This window comes from Myodes glareolus, chromosome 8 (genome assembly GCF_982192425.1).
Source record: "Myodes glareolus chromosome 8, mMyoGla1.1, whole genome shotgun sequence".
Classification (NCBI taxonomy): Eukaryota; Metazoa; Chordata; class Mammalia; order Rodentia; family Cricetidae; genus Myodes; species Myodes glareolus.
Window position 1 is genome coordinate 76,529,183 of NC_142033.1, and position 17,557 is coordinate 76,546,739.

At 46.6% G+C, this 17,557-nt stretch overlaps 1 protein-coding gene across 1 annotated transcript in view; it reads right to left on the reverse strand.

Moving 5' to 3' along the window:
* Nucleotides 1-321: 321 nt before the first annotated feature.
* Nudcd3 (NudC domain containing 3) overlaps nt 322-17,557 on the reverse strand; it is a 93,354-nt gene continuing 76,118 nt past the window's right edge. The window contains exons 5-6 of the mRNA XM_048450069.3: nt 7,519-7,707; nt 322-2,661 (exon numbers count right to left, since the gene is read on the reverse strand). Coding sequence (XP_048306026.3) covers nt 2,551-2,661; nt 7,519-7,707 — 300 coding nt within the window. The 3' untranslated portion in view covers nt 322-2,550. The remainder of the gene's footprint in view (nt 2,662-7,518; nt 7,708-17,557) is intronic.

The window sequence follows — 17,557 nt, forward strand, 5'->3', positions numbered from 1 at the left end:
AAAATAATCCTTTTATTTCCCCAAGTTACTTTTGATTATGATGTTTCATCATAGCAATAACAACCCTGAGACAAGGGCTCTCCAGAAGGACTCTGAATAGGCCCTTAGGGTACAACAGAAGCCTAGAACCTGTCTGAAATAATACAACAGATTAATCACTTATAAAATTTCTAAAAGTAATGACAGCCCAGATGAGGAACAACCCAGAGAATTCAATTTTGATGTTGACTATATGTACAGGAACTCAGGACTCACAGCCAGAAGTCAAGGGTAATGACCACCAGAAGTGTCTTTCAGTGAATGTCACAGGCAGACCCAAACTTGCTTAAATACAGATTTTATTGCAAACCAACACCGAGGAGTCAGAGCAGCTTTGTAGGTCGGAAACCCAACTCTCCCGGGTCTTTGGACAAAGAGGATGGAATTACCCTGCTTTCCTCAGACCTCAGCGGGTGGGATTTAGGGACCAAATTGTGGCTGTCGCGTCTAAAAAGAGAAAACAGGCAATGTGCCAGCTTCAGTGGCAGGGTGAGCCTGGGCAGTGCCTCAGGGCAAAGAGCTATCTACTTGGCTGGCTAGGGTTGAGTCCCACTGTGATACAGTAGCCACCACCACACCATGCACTATAACATGCCACAGGGATCACTGGCAGAGCACAGGTTCCTGCCATATGGCCTATACCTAATACTGTTCCCCAGGCTGCTTTTTCTACACTGGCTTGTTTGCTGAAACAAGGCAGGGACAAAGGAGAAAAGCAACACAGAAAATAAAACCATGCCAAAGGAAGGTAAGTTGCCACAGAAGTGAAACATTGTCCCAAATAAAAAGATGCAGGGCTCTCCCACTCCGTTAGTCCTTCTGGAAGACTACCCACAGGATGGGGGTCATGAGGGAAGGAGCAGGACTGCAGAAGACTGGAGATACATACACACCATGAGACTTCCTTCATTAGGTGGGACAACTTGTATGGGACAGGGATTTGCAAACCCTAGGACCTTGATGGAAACTTCAGGAATAAGTTGCAAAAGTGTCCTGGGGATCTTGTGAATGTGACAAATTCTTCTCCCCGAGGATGACTTCTTCAGAGACCTCATCAACTTGGTGACCAATGTCCAATCACAAGTCCAGACTCCAGAGTGGGTATTTGTGGCCCACTGCTCTCCCTTGACCACCATCATGGTCTATCTGCACCCACAGATTAACGACCAGTATGGATTTCTTACAAGAGCCATCAGTTACCAGCTGTAAACCAGAAATCCTCAAATGACTGCAATGAACTAGTTTCTGACTATACAGTTGAGGGAAGACTTCTTGAAATAAGTCTCCCCCCTCCAGTGGCTCCTTCTGAGCGTGTATCAACCGCACTCAGTGCAGGGCTATTTCCAGAGGGCAGGCTGCCTTGGCTTTGGTGGTTCTTAATTCTCACTGGTAGTATGGTTACCAGAGTACAGAGACCTGTACACACACACCAAGACTGGGAGTCAGGCAAACAGAGATGCCAGGCGGTAACAGGCACAGACGGGTCCCTGCCCCTTGGTCAGGTCCTCACACCATGGCTGAAGGTGGTCTGCAGTCAGAGGATCTGAGCTCTAGGGAGCAGTCTGGTGATGGCACAAGGGAATCTTCATTTTCTTGGACTCAATTATAGTTGCCTTCAAGCCAGTGGCTAAGTTTTCCTTCCTGAGGCATCCTTCAAGGTTAAGGCTGCTTAGGGAATGTGGTTGACACAATCTGCCAATGAACAACCAACATGCTGTGATATCTTCCTGAAGGTACCCAGGCTTTAATACAGCACACCAAAGAGGAGGTCTTGAATAGAGAGCAAGAAGTGGTGTCGAGGCCTGGTCCACTCCAACAAGAACCAAAGCAAGTCAGAAGGTGGACAGCATCCTTGCCAAACCTGGGCCAGAGACCAGAACCTCAGTCTTTCTCCCAACATCTCCAACAGGCAAAACGGACCCCAGTTTCTGCCATTCTGCACATGGAGCTGAGGCTGGCCATGTGTATTCACAAAGAGAAGAGCAAGAGTGAACACACAAACACACACAGGTCTCAAGTGAGAGGTCCCATAGCAGTCCTAGAAGCAGTTCCACAGTCATGCCCCATCTGCCTTCATGCATGTGCCTAGTCCACACACTTCAATTTAGCTTTGTCTGAGAGCCTAGTCATTCCTTATCCCTAGTCAGAAAAGCAAGCAGACTAGCGTTAAAACAACAGCAAGCAGAGAGAACAGGGGAAGAAGAAAATGCTGCCTGCAGTGGCTGGTTGCTGTGGAGACAGAACATGTGCTCCCAGTTTGCTGGGACATGTCCCTCCCTAATTTCAAACACCTTCATTTAGTGTTGGCCATAGAGACTGCCAGGCAGCAGCTGGGCCTGTACCTTCTCTAGAATAGTCTGAAGGTGCAAGGTAAGCACGGAAGGCCTGGTTCATCATGAAAAATATATGGTGAGGGTTGATCAGGAGGAGTGAGTCCCTGGCATGCAGGGAGTGAAGGGGACAAGGTCTCCACCTCCACCCGATGATGAGGGTTTCCTTTCCTTCTGGTCATTAAAACTGCACAGCCCCAGGGGAGATGTTGAACATGGCCGGGTCGAATCGCTGGCCTCGGAAGGGAGAGCCTTCAGCATCCCACCCCTTCTTCAGCATCTCATGGACTTTCTACAAATAGAAAATAGAGAGATTAAAGGAGATCACAGGGCACCACATGCTTTCTCCTACAACAGACTGCCTGGAGGCACAGAGCCATCCTGTTTCCTCAGGACCTGAGGACTTGCCTGCTAGGACCAACTGGCCAGAGGACCGCAGGCCCTGCAGTAGTTTGTGCTCAGGAGAGGCATCCCATGACTGCCAATTCCTCTGCAAGACTGTTCTCCAAGACTGAATTTCTAGCTTTCCAGCTTCAGTCTCAGTAAAGCACTAAATGCTCATGTCCCTTTCTCATTAGTCTGTCCAAACTCCACACAACCCACAGAACCTGCAGTATTCTCCAGGGTGATGATTAAGATATGAAGATGTGGGGCCTCCACCCCATAGGAACATGACTAATGTGTGCAGAGGTGTTCTAGCACCCCTTGCCCAAGGAAGGACATTCTTATCACTGAGAAATGCACCATCAGACAACATAGGTTTGATCCAAGATGTAATGATGTAGAGGAGGCGAGACCTCAAAATGCCCAGCCGTGGAACTGGCAGTCAGAAATGCCCCACTGCCTTTTGGGGACACAGTAAGAGCTGATGGACTCAGCTCTCTGCAGCCCACGGCCACTGTTGAACTAACCTTTGAAGATCAGAGGCAGACTGGAGTAGTGTAGTTACAGCTGGGACAAGTAGGGAGGCAGTGCTCCTGAGGGCAGCACCTGTGCCTATGCTGATGGGCTAGCCTTTCTCTGGGCATCTGCTTTCCTCAGCTGCTACCACAAATGTACCCAAGGATGGGGTACTCTCCCCTTGCTTCCAACCACTAAAAGCCTAACAAGATGCATGGCTAGAGATTACCCCCCAATGGAGTACCTGTTGCAGACAGCTCTGCAGAACAGGTGCAGAGAACAGGTGCTGCTTCCCTTATCACAAAGATGACAGATTGAAAGTAAAGTGGAAAATCTGCACTGTCAGCAAAGTTACTGGATTCTCAGAACTATGGACTGTTAAACAAAATCCAAGCTTCCTGCTAAGAGAGGTTTTGCTTGTTTATAAACCTAAGTGAAGCAGCAATATGCACATCAAAGATACTTAGTACATAGCAGGCTCCCATCTTTGCCCATGAGAAGTGTGACGCTGTATAGTTTTAAACAAATGCAAGATGAGACTTGCCAGCTAAGTACACCTAAGCAGGAGGGAGGTTGCTGAGGCCATCAGGAGAGCCTCAGCTGCAGGGTGAATAGCAGCTATAAGAACCTGGTGGCTGGGTGGGGACCCACTGTAGCAAGCCTAGAGGGCAAAGGGCAGGTGGCTAGGTTTGTTTTCACAACTGAGGAAGCTCATGATGCCCAAGATAAATAAATGCTTGGCTCTTTCTGTAGAGTACAGGCAGATATCAGACCATCCTGGGTGCCACCAAGTTCACTCACAGGAAATGCTGGCAACGTCAGCCACTGTTTGTTAGGGGGTAAGGGCCACCAGGCTGGAGGGATCCTAGACAGACACATCTAAGTATAGACCGAGCAATGGCACCTGTGTACTTCTACATACCCCTTCTAAATGAACACCTGCTCAAAGAAATCTCACTAGGAAAATGAAGAGCATTCAATTTGTTGACTTGGGAAAGAAGTGACATATAATGGCAACATTAAAGAATTCAAAGCGACAGAAGAGGTATATTACCACTTCAAAATTAAAATGCTTCAAAATACAAAGCACTGGTGGCATTAGAAGCACAATTTAAAATTCTGGCAGATTTAGAAAACTTCATGTTTACACCATAAATGGGCATCAATACAGAGCACACTGGTAACTGTGGCTGCCAATGAGCATAGCAGATGGAGGCTGATAGAAGAACCTGGCCCGGTTTCCATTCTCTCTCTCTCTCTTTCTCTCTCTCTCTCTCGTAGTTAGGACTGGCAATCCTAGAGAAGTGACCTCAACCACCCACAAAACCCCAGCATGTGAGTACTGATTATGTATGTGGCTAACCTGTTACATCAGGAAACACAAGGCCATGGACCTCCCTTTCTAGTTCTCTTTGTTCAGTAAAGGAAGGTGCTACATGGAGCCCCAGAGTGCTGAGACTTCAGCACTGACAGGTAGTGGGACATGCTCGAGCTAACTGTCCATAGTTGACTATCCATAGCTAGAGGCTTCCTTGGCCATCCTGATTAGTTCAGCTCTGGTAAGGGAATCACACTGGATTCTACCATGCATTACTGGGCCTAGGCTCCTTGAAGGCCTTGTTGGGACAGCTCATCTGGAACAGCACACTCATTTTCTCTATGGTCCTTGCCAGGTCCATAGCAAGTCCACAGCAGAATCAGTTTAAACTCAAGACAAAGTTCTTTCCACTAGACCAAAGCATCTTCAAGGTTTTTCTTAGGGTCCTTCATTAGCTGGGTAGATTTCAGTCTCCTCAGTTTCTCAGTGCTGCATCATAAACAGCTGTACGGAAGCTGCTCATCAGCCATGGACAAGTCTTCTATGCACAGTTGTAAGGACCTTGTGTTCCACACTCAGGTTTCTGCAATGTCTTGTGGCAAAGAAGACAGTCTTCATAGAAAGCCAAAACAGGGCACCCCCAACGCCTTGCCTTTGCAGTGAGTCAGTTTCCCAGCAGCGGGTCACACATGGGATGACACATTAAGTGTGTATGTGCACGGTGCACACACATGATGTTTAGCACTGCTATCTTTTGATCCTTTTACTAGCCTGTTTCAAACTGTCACTGAGGATCCTGGAGGCCAGAACTTCAGAGAGCTGCCTTGGTTTACTGGAGATAAACTACACTGCCCTATTCCCAGGCCTCAAGAGTTGGCAGGGAGGTAGCCACCAGAACAAGGAGACCTAAGACCTACAGGGATGGAAAAAAGCGGCTAGTTCCTGCAAAGGACCATTGTTGAGACTGAAAAACGAGGCTGAACTGCTCTCTGGATAAGATCAGATTAAAGAGGCTGGCCTCTGGCCTCCTTGAAGACAGCTGTATGCTTTTCCTCACTGATGCAGACTGTGTTTTCCATCTGTCCTTGAGAAAGGTGACACTAGGCCATGTCAAAGGGCATCAGCACCAAGGAAGAAAGGAGGGCTGTGTGCATGGAAAAAACGAGTGCAGGGTCAAGGGGAAGGGAGCCAGGGAGCCAGAACCTGACACATCATGCAGGTCCTGCACTGCTGCTAATTCCCAGACAAGTGACACTGAGGTTGTTTTGACTTGTGTGTCAGGCAAGGGATGCAATCCCAGGGACCTTAAGACTAAGAGGTGCAAACAGTTGTTGAACCTTCTAGCTTCTCTAATATCTCATAGCTAAGAGTCTACAGAAGACATCACCGAGGTTTGGCTAATGCACAAAGGCAGTTCAAGCCACAATCAATATCTATTCTCATGTTTCTCTACAACAAAAAGTCACAGCATCTGGGGAAGGCATGAGGAGTCACTCGTCTCTGGTCTCTCCATTCTGTGGCACAAACTTCTCAGTGGTACTTGATAGCTCTTCCCCTCCCTCACCCAGGATGATGGTGTCTGCACTAACTTCTCCACTCCAAACAGACTCTTCCCTGGCAGTCACCTTATGGATACATCTGCTTCCTTTTGTAGACAAAGTCTTGACCCTGGACACATGAGTGAGCAGATCCATAAGGTCTCAACCATAAGGCTAAGGGTCATAGATAGACCTTCTGCCCAGTGGAGACAGGCCATCCTGACCGGATTACACTGTGACCAAGCAGGTCTGGTGAGCTCTGCTAAAGTGAGGGCTCTAAGCTTTCCAGTTGCTGCCTAAGGACCTCTGTGTACACGGACCCACAAAGATGTCCTTCCCCTCACCCACTCAGGGCCAGGAGAGAAAGTAAACCCCATCCCCATTGCTTAAGCTGCTATGAGGCACAATCCATACTGAGATATCAAAAACTCAACACCTCCTCATTGTGAAAACCAGACCATCTAACCAGGGCTGCTGTGCAGAGCCTATAGTCAGTCAACCTACTCTGCCCATCATAGAACATGCTTATGACATGGCCTGGTATGGCCTAGAGGAAGAGGTAAAGATGCCAGTACTGCCTCCAAAGGCTTCTTGACCTTAGTCACAGGGAGCATGCCCATGAAAACAGACTATAGTGGTCAATGCAGTAACAGAGTGTATCAAAGACCACTGCTACTCTGAAGGAAAGCATGGGACAGTTCACACAATCCATGAAGTAAGGCTCCTTCAGAAACAACAGGAAACGCACATTAACTTCTCTAGAGTCCTGGGGGCTGGCTTCATGTAGACACCAAGTTTCTAAGCCATGCTTGGTGCACACACACACAAGCTTAGGCGCTACATGGCTGGCTATTTGACAGTGAAAAGAACCTGAGGCAAAAGCCTTTTCTTCCTTAAGTAGTTATTCTTATGAGGAAGAACAATGTGTTTACCCAAACAATCATTCTTTGGCATCTGCACAGGTCAGACAGACCCAACCTCTGTCTCTCCCAGAAGTTGCTGACCTCACACTCTCATTACAGCCCCAGCATTTTACTTCACCCACCCACCCATCTATTTGCTCTGTGGTGGCTGTTGTAGTCAGATCCTAAGCAGGTCCTGCAGCCTGGCCTCCCTCCTTCCACCAAAGGGGCTCTCAGGCTCCGGAGGAGCCATTAGCACTAAACAATTCTAGGCTATGACATAGCAGCTCGGTATGAGATGTGGCTGAGCAGCAGTGTGTACCTGTCCTAGGTGAGGAACAGAGGGCATGAGCAGTTGTGCTTCCCTACTGTGACAGGACACCACAGAACAGCAGCAGGGCCTAAGCCAGGCCTAACATCTTCATGTCTTCTTCCCCGCCAGCTTGACCCTCCCGCCTGCTGATGGTACAGGAGAGCCACGGTGCTCATACCAGCTCATGACTCTGGGGCTTGCCCTGCAGCTTCTGGTGGTAGTCAAAAGTGAGTCTGTCCAGGACTGCCTGCTCCTCCTCATCCACAGTGGCCATGGAGCGTTCCTTGTTGATCTTGTCGATGTCAATGGGCTCTTCTCCCTCCAGGATCGCACTCCACCAATACTCGCCAACCTTGCTCAGGTTCACCTGGGACAAGTCGGGGGAAAAACTGTATCAAGTATGGCAGGAAACAGCCCAAGTCACTAGAGAAAGAATATTAGCAATGTGGACAGGGTCAACTAAGGGACAGGCACACTGTGCTGGGGACAGAGCAAAGTATGCAAGAGGCAGATATCCCAGGCTGAGCTTTAGACCTGCACAAAGGCAAGGTGGCTGCATGGGTCAGGTATGAGGTCACAACAGGAATCTCTGAGCCAGAGATCCCGCTGAGGGCGCTAAGAAGTCTTGCATCCTATAGATCTGAGTCCTCAGAGTCAACATACTGTCCACCACATGTGCCCACACTTACTAGGCAGACACTATTTTCTAAAGTCCTTTGATCCAGCAGGACCTGGCCCTGAGCTTTCCCATGCTGCTGCATCCCCACCAAGGAGTACTCTACTAGGTAAGACTTTGTTTCTGCTCAATCCAATCAAGTTCCTCCCTTGGCAATGAACGTTCTTTCTTTCAAGAGCAACACTCAATGGAGAGTGGGACCTCTGAGATGAAAGGCGTAACCTAATAAATGACAGAATCTTTCAGATGACTATGACTAGGGACCCAGGTGCCTGTTCTTGTTCATCCTTGGGACCTACAGGAGTCCTCCAGCTCGAGTTTTTGACTTCTAATGGTTCAGAGAGGAGCCCAAGAAGAGCTGAACTCAAGCTGCAGGAATGTCTAGACATATTGTGGTCAAGCAAAACAGCACCCATCCAATATCATGCAGCAGCCCTTAGTACTGGAATCTGTAAAACTTATCACATGACCACAGAAACTCAGAAGCCAAGTGGAATTTCAGCAAGAGTGGAATAGAGAACATCAGAGGCATCTTGCAAAACTGGTATTTAAGGACTGAGCTGCTTCTGTCACAAGGACACAGTACAATAAGATGCAGGGCACACCATTCCCTGAGGCTACCAGTCAAAGGGACACACACAAGAAACTAGAGGCATTGGCAGTATCCCTCATGGTCACTTGCTGGACTCATCAGGAAACTGTCCAGAGTGGAGCAAGGTATAATGTTTGCCTACCCTATATGATGACTCTGACTAGATAAAACAGGTCGGTGTTCACAGAGGGGGCTAAGGGTAGTTGGAATTTTTTTTTTTTGAATCACCAACAAGTTCCCAAATAAAGACATGGAGACTTATTATTAATCATGAATGCTCGGTCTTAGCTTAAGCTTGTTCCACCAGCTCTTTTAACTTCATTTAACCTGTTTCTATTCATCTATATTTTGCCTTAAGGCTTTTACCTTTCTTTCATTCTGCATGTCCTGCTTTCCTGCTTCCTCTATGTCTGGCTAGCCGGCCCCTGGGGTCTCTTCCCACGACCCTCCAAGCCTAAAATCCTCCTCCTACTTACTCTCCCTGCCCAGAAGACCCACCAATATCTCCCTCACTATTGGCCATTCAGCTTTTTACGAGATCAATCAAGTACCTTAGGCAGGCAAGGTAAATCAGCAACACATCTTTACATAGTTAAACAAATATTCTCTAACAGTTAAGGGCTGCTAAAACTGATCTGTAGAACCCTGGGGTCAGTCCACAAGAATATTGTTGTCTAAAAGAATAGGCTAACAGTACAGGAACATTCATAGGAAGTTTCCAGAAATGAGAAAAACAACACAAAAACTTGTGTAATCATGACACAACATCAGTACCTCAAAACCTCTACTCCTGATACCCAAAGCACAAGGGACGAGGGGCTAGGGAGATGGCTCAGTGGTTAAGAGCACTGGCTGCTCTTCCAGAGACCTGGGATTGATTCCTAGCACCCACATGGTGGTTCCCAAATGTAAACACCAATTCCATGGGCTCTAACACCCTCTTCTGGCCTCTGTGAGCACTGCATACATGTGTTACACAGAGACACATGGAGGCAAAATATCCATATACTGCCTATGGTGGCAGCTCCCCCAGTAAATGACTTCTGCTGTTGGTTTTCAATTTAAAACAAAGCTATTCTAGATATTCTGGTCCCTGGCCCAATACTCATGTGCAGTTTATGAGGTCGGAACCCCCAAACAGCCCCCAAGGGCTCTAATACTGAGAATTCTGTCCTGTCTTTACCAAGTTCGAGAGATGAAGAACCTTCAAGTAGGAAACTTTCTCATTCCAGAAGAGATTCTGAGGTGTTACAGAACTGTAAACTGGCCTGGCAGTGGTGGCGCACGCCTTTAATCCCAGCACTCAGGAGGCAGAGGCAGGCGGATCTCTGTGAGTTTGAGGCCAGCCTGATTTACAAGAGCTAGTTCCAGAACAGGCACCAAGGCTATAGAGAAACCTTGTCTCAAAAAAAAAACAAAAAACAAAAAAACAAAAAACAAAAACAACAAAAACAAAAACAAAAAAATAAACCCAAACAACAACAAAAAAAACCAAAAAAGCCCCAACAACAACTGTAAATTGCTGGAAAGACAGTCTTTTGTTTTTAAGAGTGACGCACATGAGATCTACAGTAATATGCTACCAGAACTCCCAGGCTCTGTAACATACATGCTGTCATGCCTATTTAAGATGAAGAAAAGTCTCATAAGTCAGGGCTGTATGAGGTGGAGCCTCCTGCAGCGATACAGCCCACAAGTATCGCTGCAGAGGGATGACCAAGCATATCTAAAGTTCAGTTATTGCTAATAGATCTTTGTATACCACACAAACCAGACTCAACTCCACCACCAGGTCCACACAGATGCTCAACACCACAGCTCCACAGACACAGTGATAAATGGAACAGAGGACAAGTCATGGTCTGTCCTCCAAAGAGAATGGATTATAGCTATCTGTAAGGAATAAAGAAAGGTTCACTTCCAAGTCTAAAGTGAGGGGGATAGAATGGGGCTTATCCCATGCCAGATCCACAAGTACACTTAGCAAATCTAACAAAATTCATGATGAATCCTATCCCTTTTATCATTAGAAATATTTAATTTCACAGAATGTCTAACTACAGGAACATGCTCAGGTTATTCCAAAAATTCTCAAAGGTTTTGCAGCAATAAGGATTAAACTACAGGCACTGTGCATACGAGACAAGTAATCTACTACTGTGCGACATTTCGGGCTCTGTGCACACGTGTGTATGCTGCATGCACACAAGCGTGTATGTACAAGTGGAGAACAAATTATGCTGGGTATTTTCCGCTACTGCTCTCCACTCTATTAAGTTAGACTAGCTGGCCAGTGAGCTCCTGAGATCTGCCCCCGCTTCCCATCACAAACACAAGCAGCCATGCCAGGTTGTGGCCGTTGTTTTCTATTAAAAAAAATACACACAACATGGACACTGGAGATTCAAATTCAGGTCTTCATGCTTGTATAGCAAGTGTACTAAGTCATCTCTCAAGCCCCTTAGTTCCCCCACTCCCCCTTTTCATAAGACAGGGTCTTGTATGTAGTCCTTGACCCTTGAACTCACTGGCCGGCTGGCCTTGAACTCACGATCTTATGATTCTCCTGTCTCTGAGAACTAGGATTAAAGGTATGTACCACCCATAAAAAACAGCTAGAAGATTTTAAAACATCTTTAATTAAAACAAAAACATTCCTCAGTCAGGTGCGCATGTCAAATGTCTAAGTGGATGCTACTAGAAGCTTAAGGCTATTGTACCAGAGAGCAAAGCTTCAGTCACAATGGTAACAGGTACCATCCAATGCCAGTCACCTTGGTTTTTTTTTTTTAATTTATTGTGAAATTCACTTAACTTGTTTTTCAAAAGTGAACAGTTCAATGGCATTTGGTACAACCATAGTGGTATGCAACCAACCACATCTTATGCTGAAACATTTCCATCATTCCAAAAAGAAGTCTTATACCCAGTGATATACTCTTCATTTAACCCTAATAATTTCTCTCTCCGCCCATACAACTATTAATGCTTTTGTCTCTTTAGATTTCACACAAATGATGTCGTTTTGTGTCTAGCTTATATCACTTAGTATGAAGTTTTAGAGGATCATCTGTGTTGTAGCATGTATCAGAACTTCATTCCTCTCCACGCTGAACATTCCCCTGAATGAACTTTCCACGGTCTATTTATCCATTCTCTGTTGATGGACACTTCTCCACCTTTTGACTACAGTGAATAATGGGGCTACTTGTATGGGTTCCTAATTTCAATTGCCCTGGTGTTTACCTAGGAATGGGACACTTGGTACATCTACTTCATGTTTCAAGAAATCCCCAGTGTTTTCCACTAGAGCTGTACCACTTCCACACCCTGGGACTGCACAAGGAAGGGGTTCAAGTCTCTACTCCCTCATGGAGATTTGGGATACATTTTCAAGGGTGTGGAAGCTCACCTGTTATTCTTTTTCCTGACTACATGTAAGCACACAAGCTCCAGTACCTTCCCCAGTGACTTCTTTCCTGCTGAGGTTTAGGCTGCTCTTGGTGCTGGAGCAGCAGACAGCACTGAAGTTCTTGGAAAACCCAAAATGTTGTTTTCAAAACTTTTTTGAATCCTCTGAGATTATCTTCTTCCTCTCTGTTTTCTAAAGACTAAGTAAGGCTGTACTGTTAGTGTGACAATCATCCTCATCCTTCACTGGCCTGGCCTCCTTTTCCAGAGCTTCCTTGGAGCATCTCATGCCCTGTTCTGGCTCCTTACCCTCACACCCAGAGTCTACCCTCTCTCTTTAAACAGCGTATGTCCCAGAAGTCTTAGCAGACAAGTTCCTTGGAACATCACTGACTTCTTTGAGTGCTACTTCTAGGGAACTCAGGTAAGACACTCTGGGAACCTAGTCTTCCAGGCAAACTATGTGGTTTGAATATACACAGGTCTCCGGAGGTTAGGGTAAGGTGTTCTCAACACTAAAGACAGAACCAGAGTTGGGTGAGAACAGAGGAAAACACTCTTGGAAAAGACTTCATGGGTTCCTAGCTAGAGACCACACCCTCACAAAACTAGTCCCATGGTTTGCTTAAATTAACTGTTTTGGTTTAACATTTTGTTACTTTTTAACAAGTCAGGCTTGTGGAGGTGTAGTTTGCACACAGTAGAACTCACCCTGCTGCAGTTTCATCTCCTCCAGCCTCCACTACAACCCACCCACACCCAGGCCCCTCCTTCCGCTTCAATCTGCATTGCTCATCTTGCAGTCCAGCTTGTCCATGTCCAGGATGTCTTCCCCACTGAAACCCACAGCTTGTGGGTGTGTACACATTTCCTTTCTGGAGCCTGTGGGCTATGACGCTTGGCCAGACTATTCCATGATGCAGGTGATCACTATCTGTTCATGGCCATGGAGGTGTTCCTAGGGTTTGGCAGTTAGGCAGGAAGCTGCTGTAAGGATTTTCGTGATTCCACTTCCTGGGAGCGCAGTGAAGGTCAGCGGGGCTGCAATGTGAGCACATCGGCTATGCCCACCACCTCACTCTCATGGCTGCAGTGAGGAGTTCAGGGCACCACAGCTCCTCCAAGTTGAGCACTGTGAGCTTCTTAGTAGCCACTCTTGTAGGTATAAAAGGCATCTCGCTGTAATTTTTACTTTATTTCTCTGATGACGCTGAGTTTCATTGTGTACTTGCTAGCCCACTCATTTCTTATTTGCAAATAACTTCAAATTTACACACTGTTCAAAGTACAGGCAGCCACATGGGCATTTAGCAGCTCCGCACTGTCCCATTCTGTATGTATGTTTGCATACAACGTAACAAATAATGGTTTTTCTGAACCACTTTATCCCGAGTTACTTCCTAAGACTAGGCAAGTCTTTTGAAGTAACAGACTGGCTGGCCTGGCTTCCCACAGCACAGGACTCTGGTCTGCTCTGCTCTGCTAAGGACCATGCCCACAGTGTTCCTCTCCTGCCTAGTGTCTCTGGCCTACCAACAGGTATCTCACAAGTATGTTTGTTCCCTCTTGCCCCAGGCCTCCTCACATTGTCACCAGTGTCATCCTCCCCCACAGGCCAGGACACCTGACCTTAAACTCAGCCTCTCCTTACTGACAGGGCATGGGCACTACTAAAGTGAGCCTTCTCTACAAGGGAACTGCTTGCCACCTTCTGACTTCCTCCTTTCTCAGTGGCTTAGAAAGTCACTCTGAACCATCCTTCATTGGGTCAAAATTAGACGGTGTTCTAAAAGGTCAGTGTGGCCTCACCATTTCCTGGATGCACTCTCATTTTCCAGATCCTCTTTTATCTGTCTGGTCCCACAATAATTCCCCAGAGGGACCCCAGACCGTCACTGACTGAACAGTGCTCCCAAAGTGTCCTCACAGAGACTTCACCCTCAGTGTGAATAAACTTACCTCAGCATCCCCCGATCTGTGCCGATGACTCACCAGCATTTATATCCCTTTCCTTCCTTAGTAACGGAACCTCATTTCTATTCAGGGAAGCACTGTGCCCAGTGAGGATGGCTTTACTCCTCGCAGCTGCCCGTGTGATTGAGTTTGGGCCAACGGGAATGTTGTGGGACGTTCCTTCCAGGAAGGCACCTTGGAACAAGGGCAGATAATGGGGTGAGATGACAGCATGGCGGGTGCACCTGCTCAGCTCGACACCCACTGTGGGAAAGAAAGGTGTGGCAGCCTCTGACTCCTGTGGGTATGCTGCGAGCCACCACCACACAGTCCCTGATTTTCAGTGTCATCAGCTGCCTTGTGAGCTTAAGAAATTAAAACAGAACTGAGATACTGCACAGGTCAGGGCAGAATACACTTATACTCTGTCAAGTGGGGACAACAAGTAATAAAAGCTATACACCGCTTTCTTCCTACCACCCAGGAGGAGGGACTGAGGGCCCATCCACTGCTCAGCACAGTCCTGCTTTCATTTGGAACAAAACTCTTGGCCTCCTATGTGAGTTCAAGCCTCAGCTCCTCCCTGCTGGCATCCAGGACAGAATGAACTTAAGAATCATGATAAAACTGGAAACAGGACTCAGCCTGGAGATGGCATCACACTAAAGGTGGGCTCACATTCCAGTACACATACATCCCAGGGGTGCTAAAATGCCAAAATGCTAAAAATAACTTAATTTGTAGCTTCCATTCTGGATTTATGAAGAAGTATGGTAAATGATATGCAAGGATATCCTCACAGGCCAGGAAAGGTGGCTACATCAGGAAAGGTGGCTTGTGAGGCAGTAAAGGACAAGGGACCACTTCATCCTTGAAAGAACAATGAGAGCTGTCCAGACAAACTGGCAAAGAAAATGAAGGAGTCCCTGGTTGAGGAGGCAGGGGGATGACACATCACTGGCGCCACTCTAGAAATGCTGCACTGTTCAGGGAGAGCCACCGCAGTAATCATCCTGGGATTCCACTTTCTGAGAAATAATAACTTCAGGAAATCATCTCAATACAGGCAGGGAGGTGCAGCTTGTATAAAAATACTCACAGTACTAAAAAAAAAATCACAAATAAACACAGTGCAGTAAGTTTTAAAGCCTGAACTCCAATATCTATTTATTCAGAAAATAGTCTAGAGCTATCTAATCAGTGTTAAATAGTCTGTGTGCACGATGTCAGCACATGAAGATGTGTGTGGGGAATGGCATTCACCTCTCAGGCAGCTCCAACTACCTTTCCAACACAGCCATGGCTGAGAGCCCTGAAGCAGAGCATGCCGCCTGCCTACAGCTACCCACACAATGCAGAGGGCAGCCAGCTTGCCAGTTCTCCACAGGGAGGAAGAAACGAGGACAATGCACAAGATCAGTGCCTGGCTTCTGGAACCAAATGAAGAATCAGGAAAAGTAGCTGGTGCTGTTGCCACGGCTGATTTTACATCTCTGTAACCAGGCAAGGAGCTTGCCTGAGTCAAGAAGTCTCATTTAACATTCTCAAGTGTGGGAGGGAGGGAGGCAAGAACTGTCACACGGTTTTAGCTGCCACCCCTGCCTGCCCTGACTGTCTGGTGTGGGATCCACCGCAAAAGGGAGGAGAAACAGGACACGTGGAAGGTGCTGAGAAGCAAGTGGCATGTCTGCATTCCCCTGCTGTGAGGTGAGAAGGTCAGAGGCTCTTATTGTAGAGTCTGGGGTTCAGTGACAGCTCCAGTGCCACTCCTCTCCACAGAGGCTACGGGTCCTAACGTGAGAACGCCCGAGGACTGCTATGACAAAGGTCAGACTGGGTCGGAGGACTGAGTACTTAAGATGTCACCCATTCATTTCTTGTAGTTCTGGAACCCAGATGTCCAAAATCAAGGAGGAAGCAAGGTTTTGGCCTTTTTCAGCTTCTGGTAGCTGCTGGAATCCCTTGATTTATGCCCACATCATTCTAGTCTTTGCCTGGTCTTCATGAGAACTTCTGTGTCTGTCTCTTCTTCCGCCTCTTTGAAAGGTGTCTTTCAAATTCAGGGGTCACTCAGGAAATCCAGAATGATCTCATTCTTAATTACACCTGCAAAGTCCTTTCCTCCAAAAGAGGCCATATCCATAGGTCATCTTCCCAAGCCCAACAAGAAGCAATAAGTAGGCATGTGGAGATCAGGAGCCAGGATTCCAAGATCAGGATTCCAAGATCATACAAAAGTCAAACATGGTTACAATGACAACTCACAGGCAGACCCCCCGATAGTTAGGCAACCTTTTCTTAATCCATATGCTGAGTTCACACAGCAGATGCAATGTGTTGAATGGAACAAAAACAGGCCCTCTATGAAGAAAAACAATATGCTCAATAATTTATAGGACTGTCTCATGTATGTAATCAGAAGAGAAAAAAAAAAACTAGCCCCAAAAGGTCATCAATAAATAAAGTAAAAACACACCAAACCTTTAGTGTCTGTAACTGGACACATTCCATAACATACAGCACTTACATGCTAAGACTGCATGGTAAAAGGGGGTAGAAGACCAGTCCTGCACCTCTCATCAGGAAGGGACCTCAAATACAGACAATGACCCAGGCTGATGAGAGGGCCAAAATAAGTGATTATAATGCCCATGGCTCCTCTTTTTCAAATCCCTTACTGTCCACAAGTGATGCTCCCCTAAAAATAAAATCCATCCAATAATAGTACCAGCAACTCTGAGGGAGGCTTTTCTTTGGCTCTACTAGAGATGGCACAGCACCCACAGAAGTCATGTTTATGGCGGCATCTAAATGCAGCTAGTCATAAACTCTGCAGACAATAGGTATCTGGCAAAAATCAAACCAAAACCCAAACAGCAACTGGTACACAAGTAAGCCCAGAACATAGCAAAACATGGATGAAGAGTCCTCTGGGAACGTGTGCATGGATACCAGGAATGAGGATCTTCCATCTGACTGTCCTCTCCAGGATGGCTGTCTAGCTGTCTCCAGCCAGGCTAATGAGGGTACAGGTACAGCACATGATGTCTCCAGCCTGGGGGAGGTATCACCCACATCAATCTGACATGAGAGCTTCTCAGAACCACTAGGATCAGCTCTGTTCCCTCTTCACCATAGTTTTTCTCCTTGCCTGGAAAGGTCACTTTTCCCAGCTCTCATTAAATGGGCTAGACCTTTTCAAGAGAGAAAATTCCAGCCAGGCATGGCTTTGAGGCTCAATCCCACACTTGGGCAAAAGCAACCCCATCTCAGAGCCTCAAGTTCCTGACTTCTAAGACTCTATGAAGAATCAAAGAGTATCATGTATCTCATAAAGCACCTGAGCCAACACATGTGTTACATATATGTTAGCAATTAATGAAGATGTTAGCGTTTGGGCTATCACCACATCCTATTCCATTTTTAGAATTTTTTTTAAACATTTCTTATAATTTATTTAACTTTTTTATTTTATGTGCAATGGTATGAAGGTGTCAGATCCCCTGGAACTGGATCTTCAGACAGTTGTGAGCTGCCATGTGGGTGCTGGGAATTGAACCCTGGTCCTCTGGAAGAGGAGTCAGT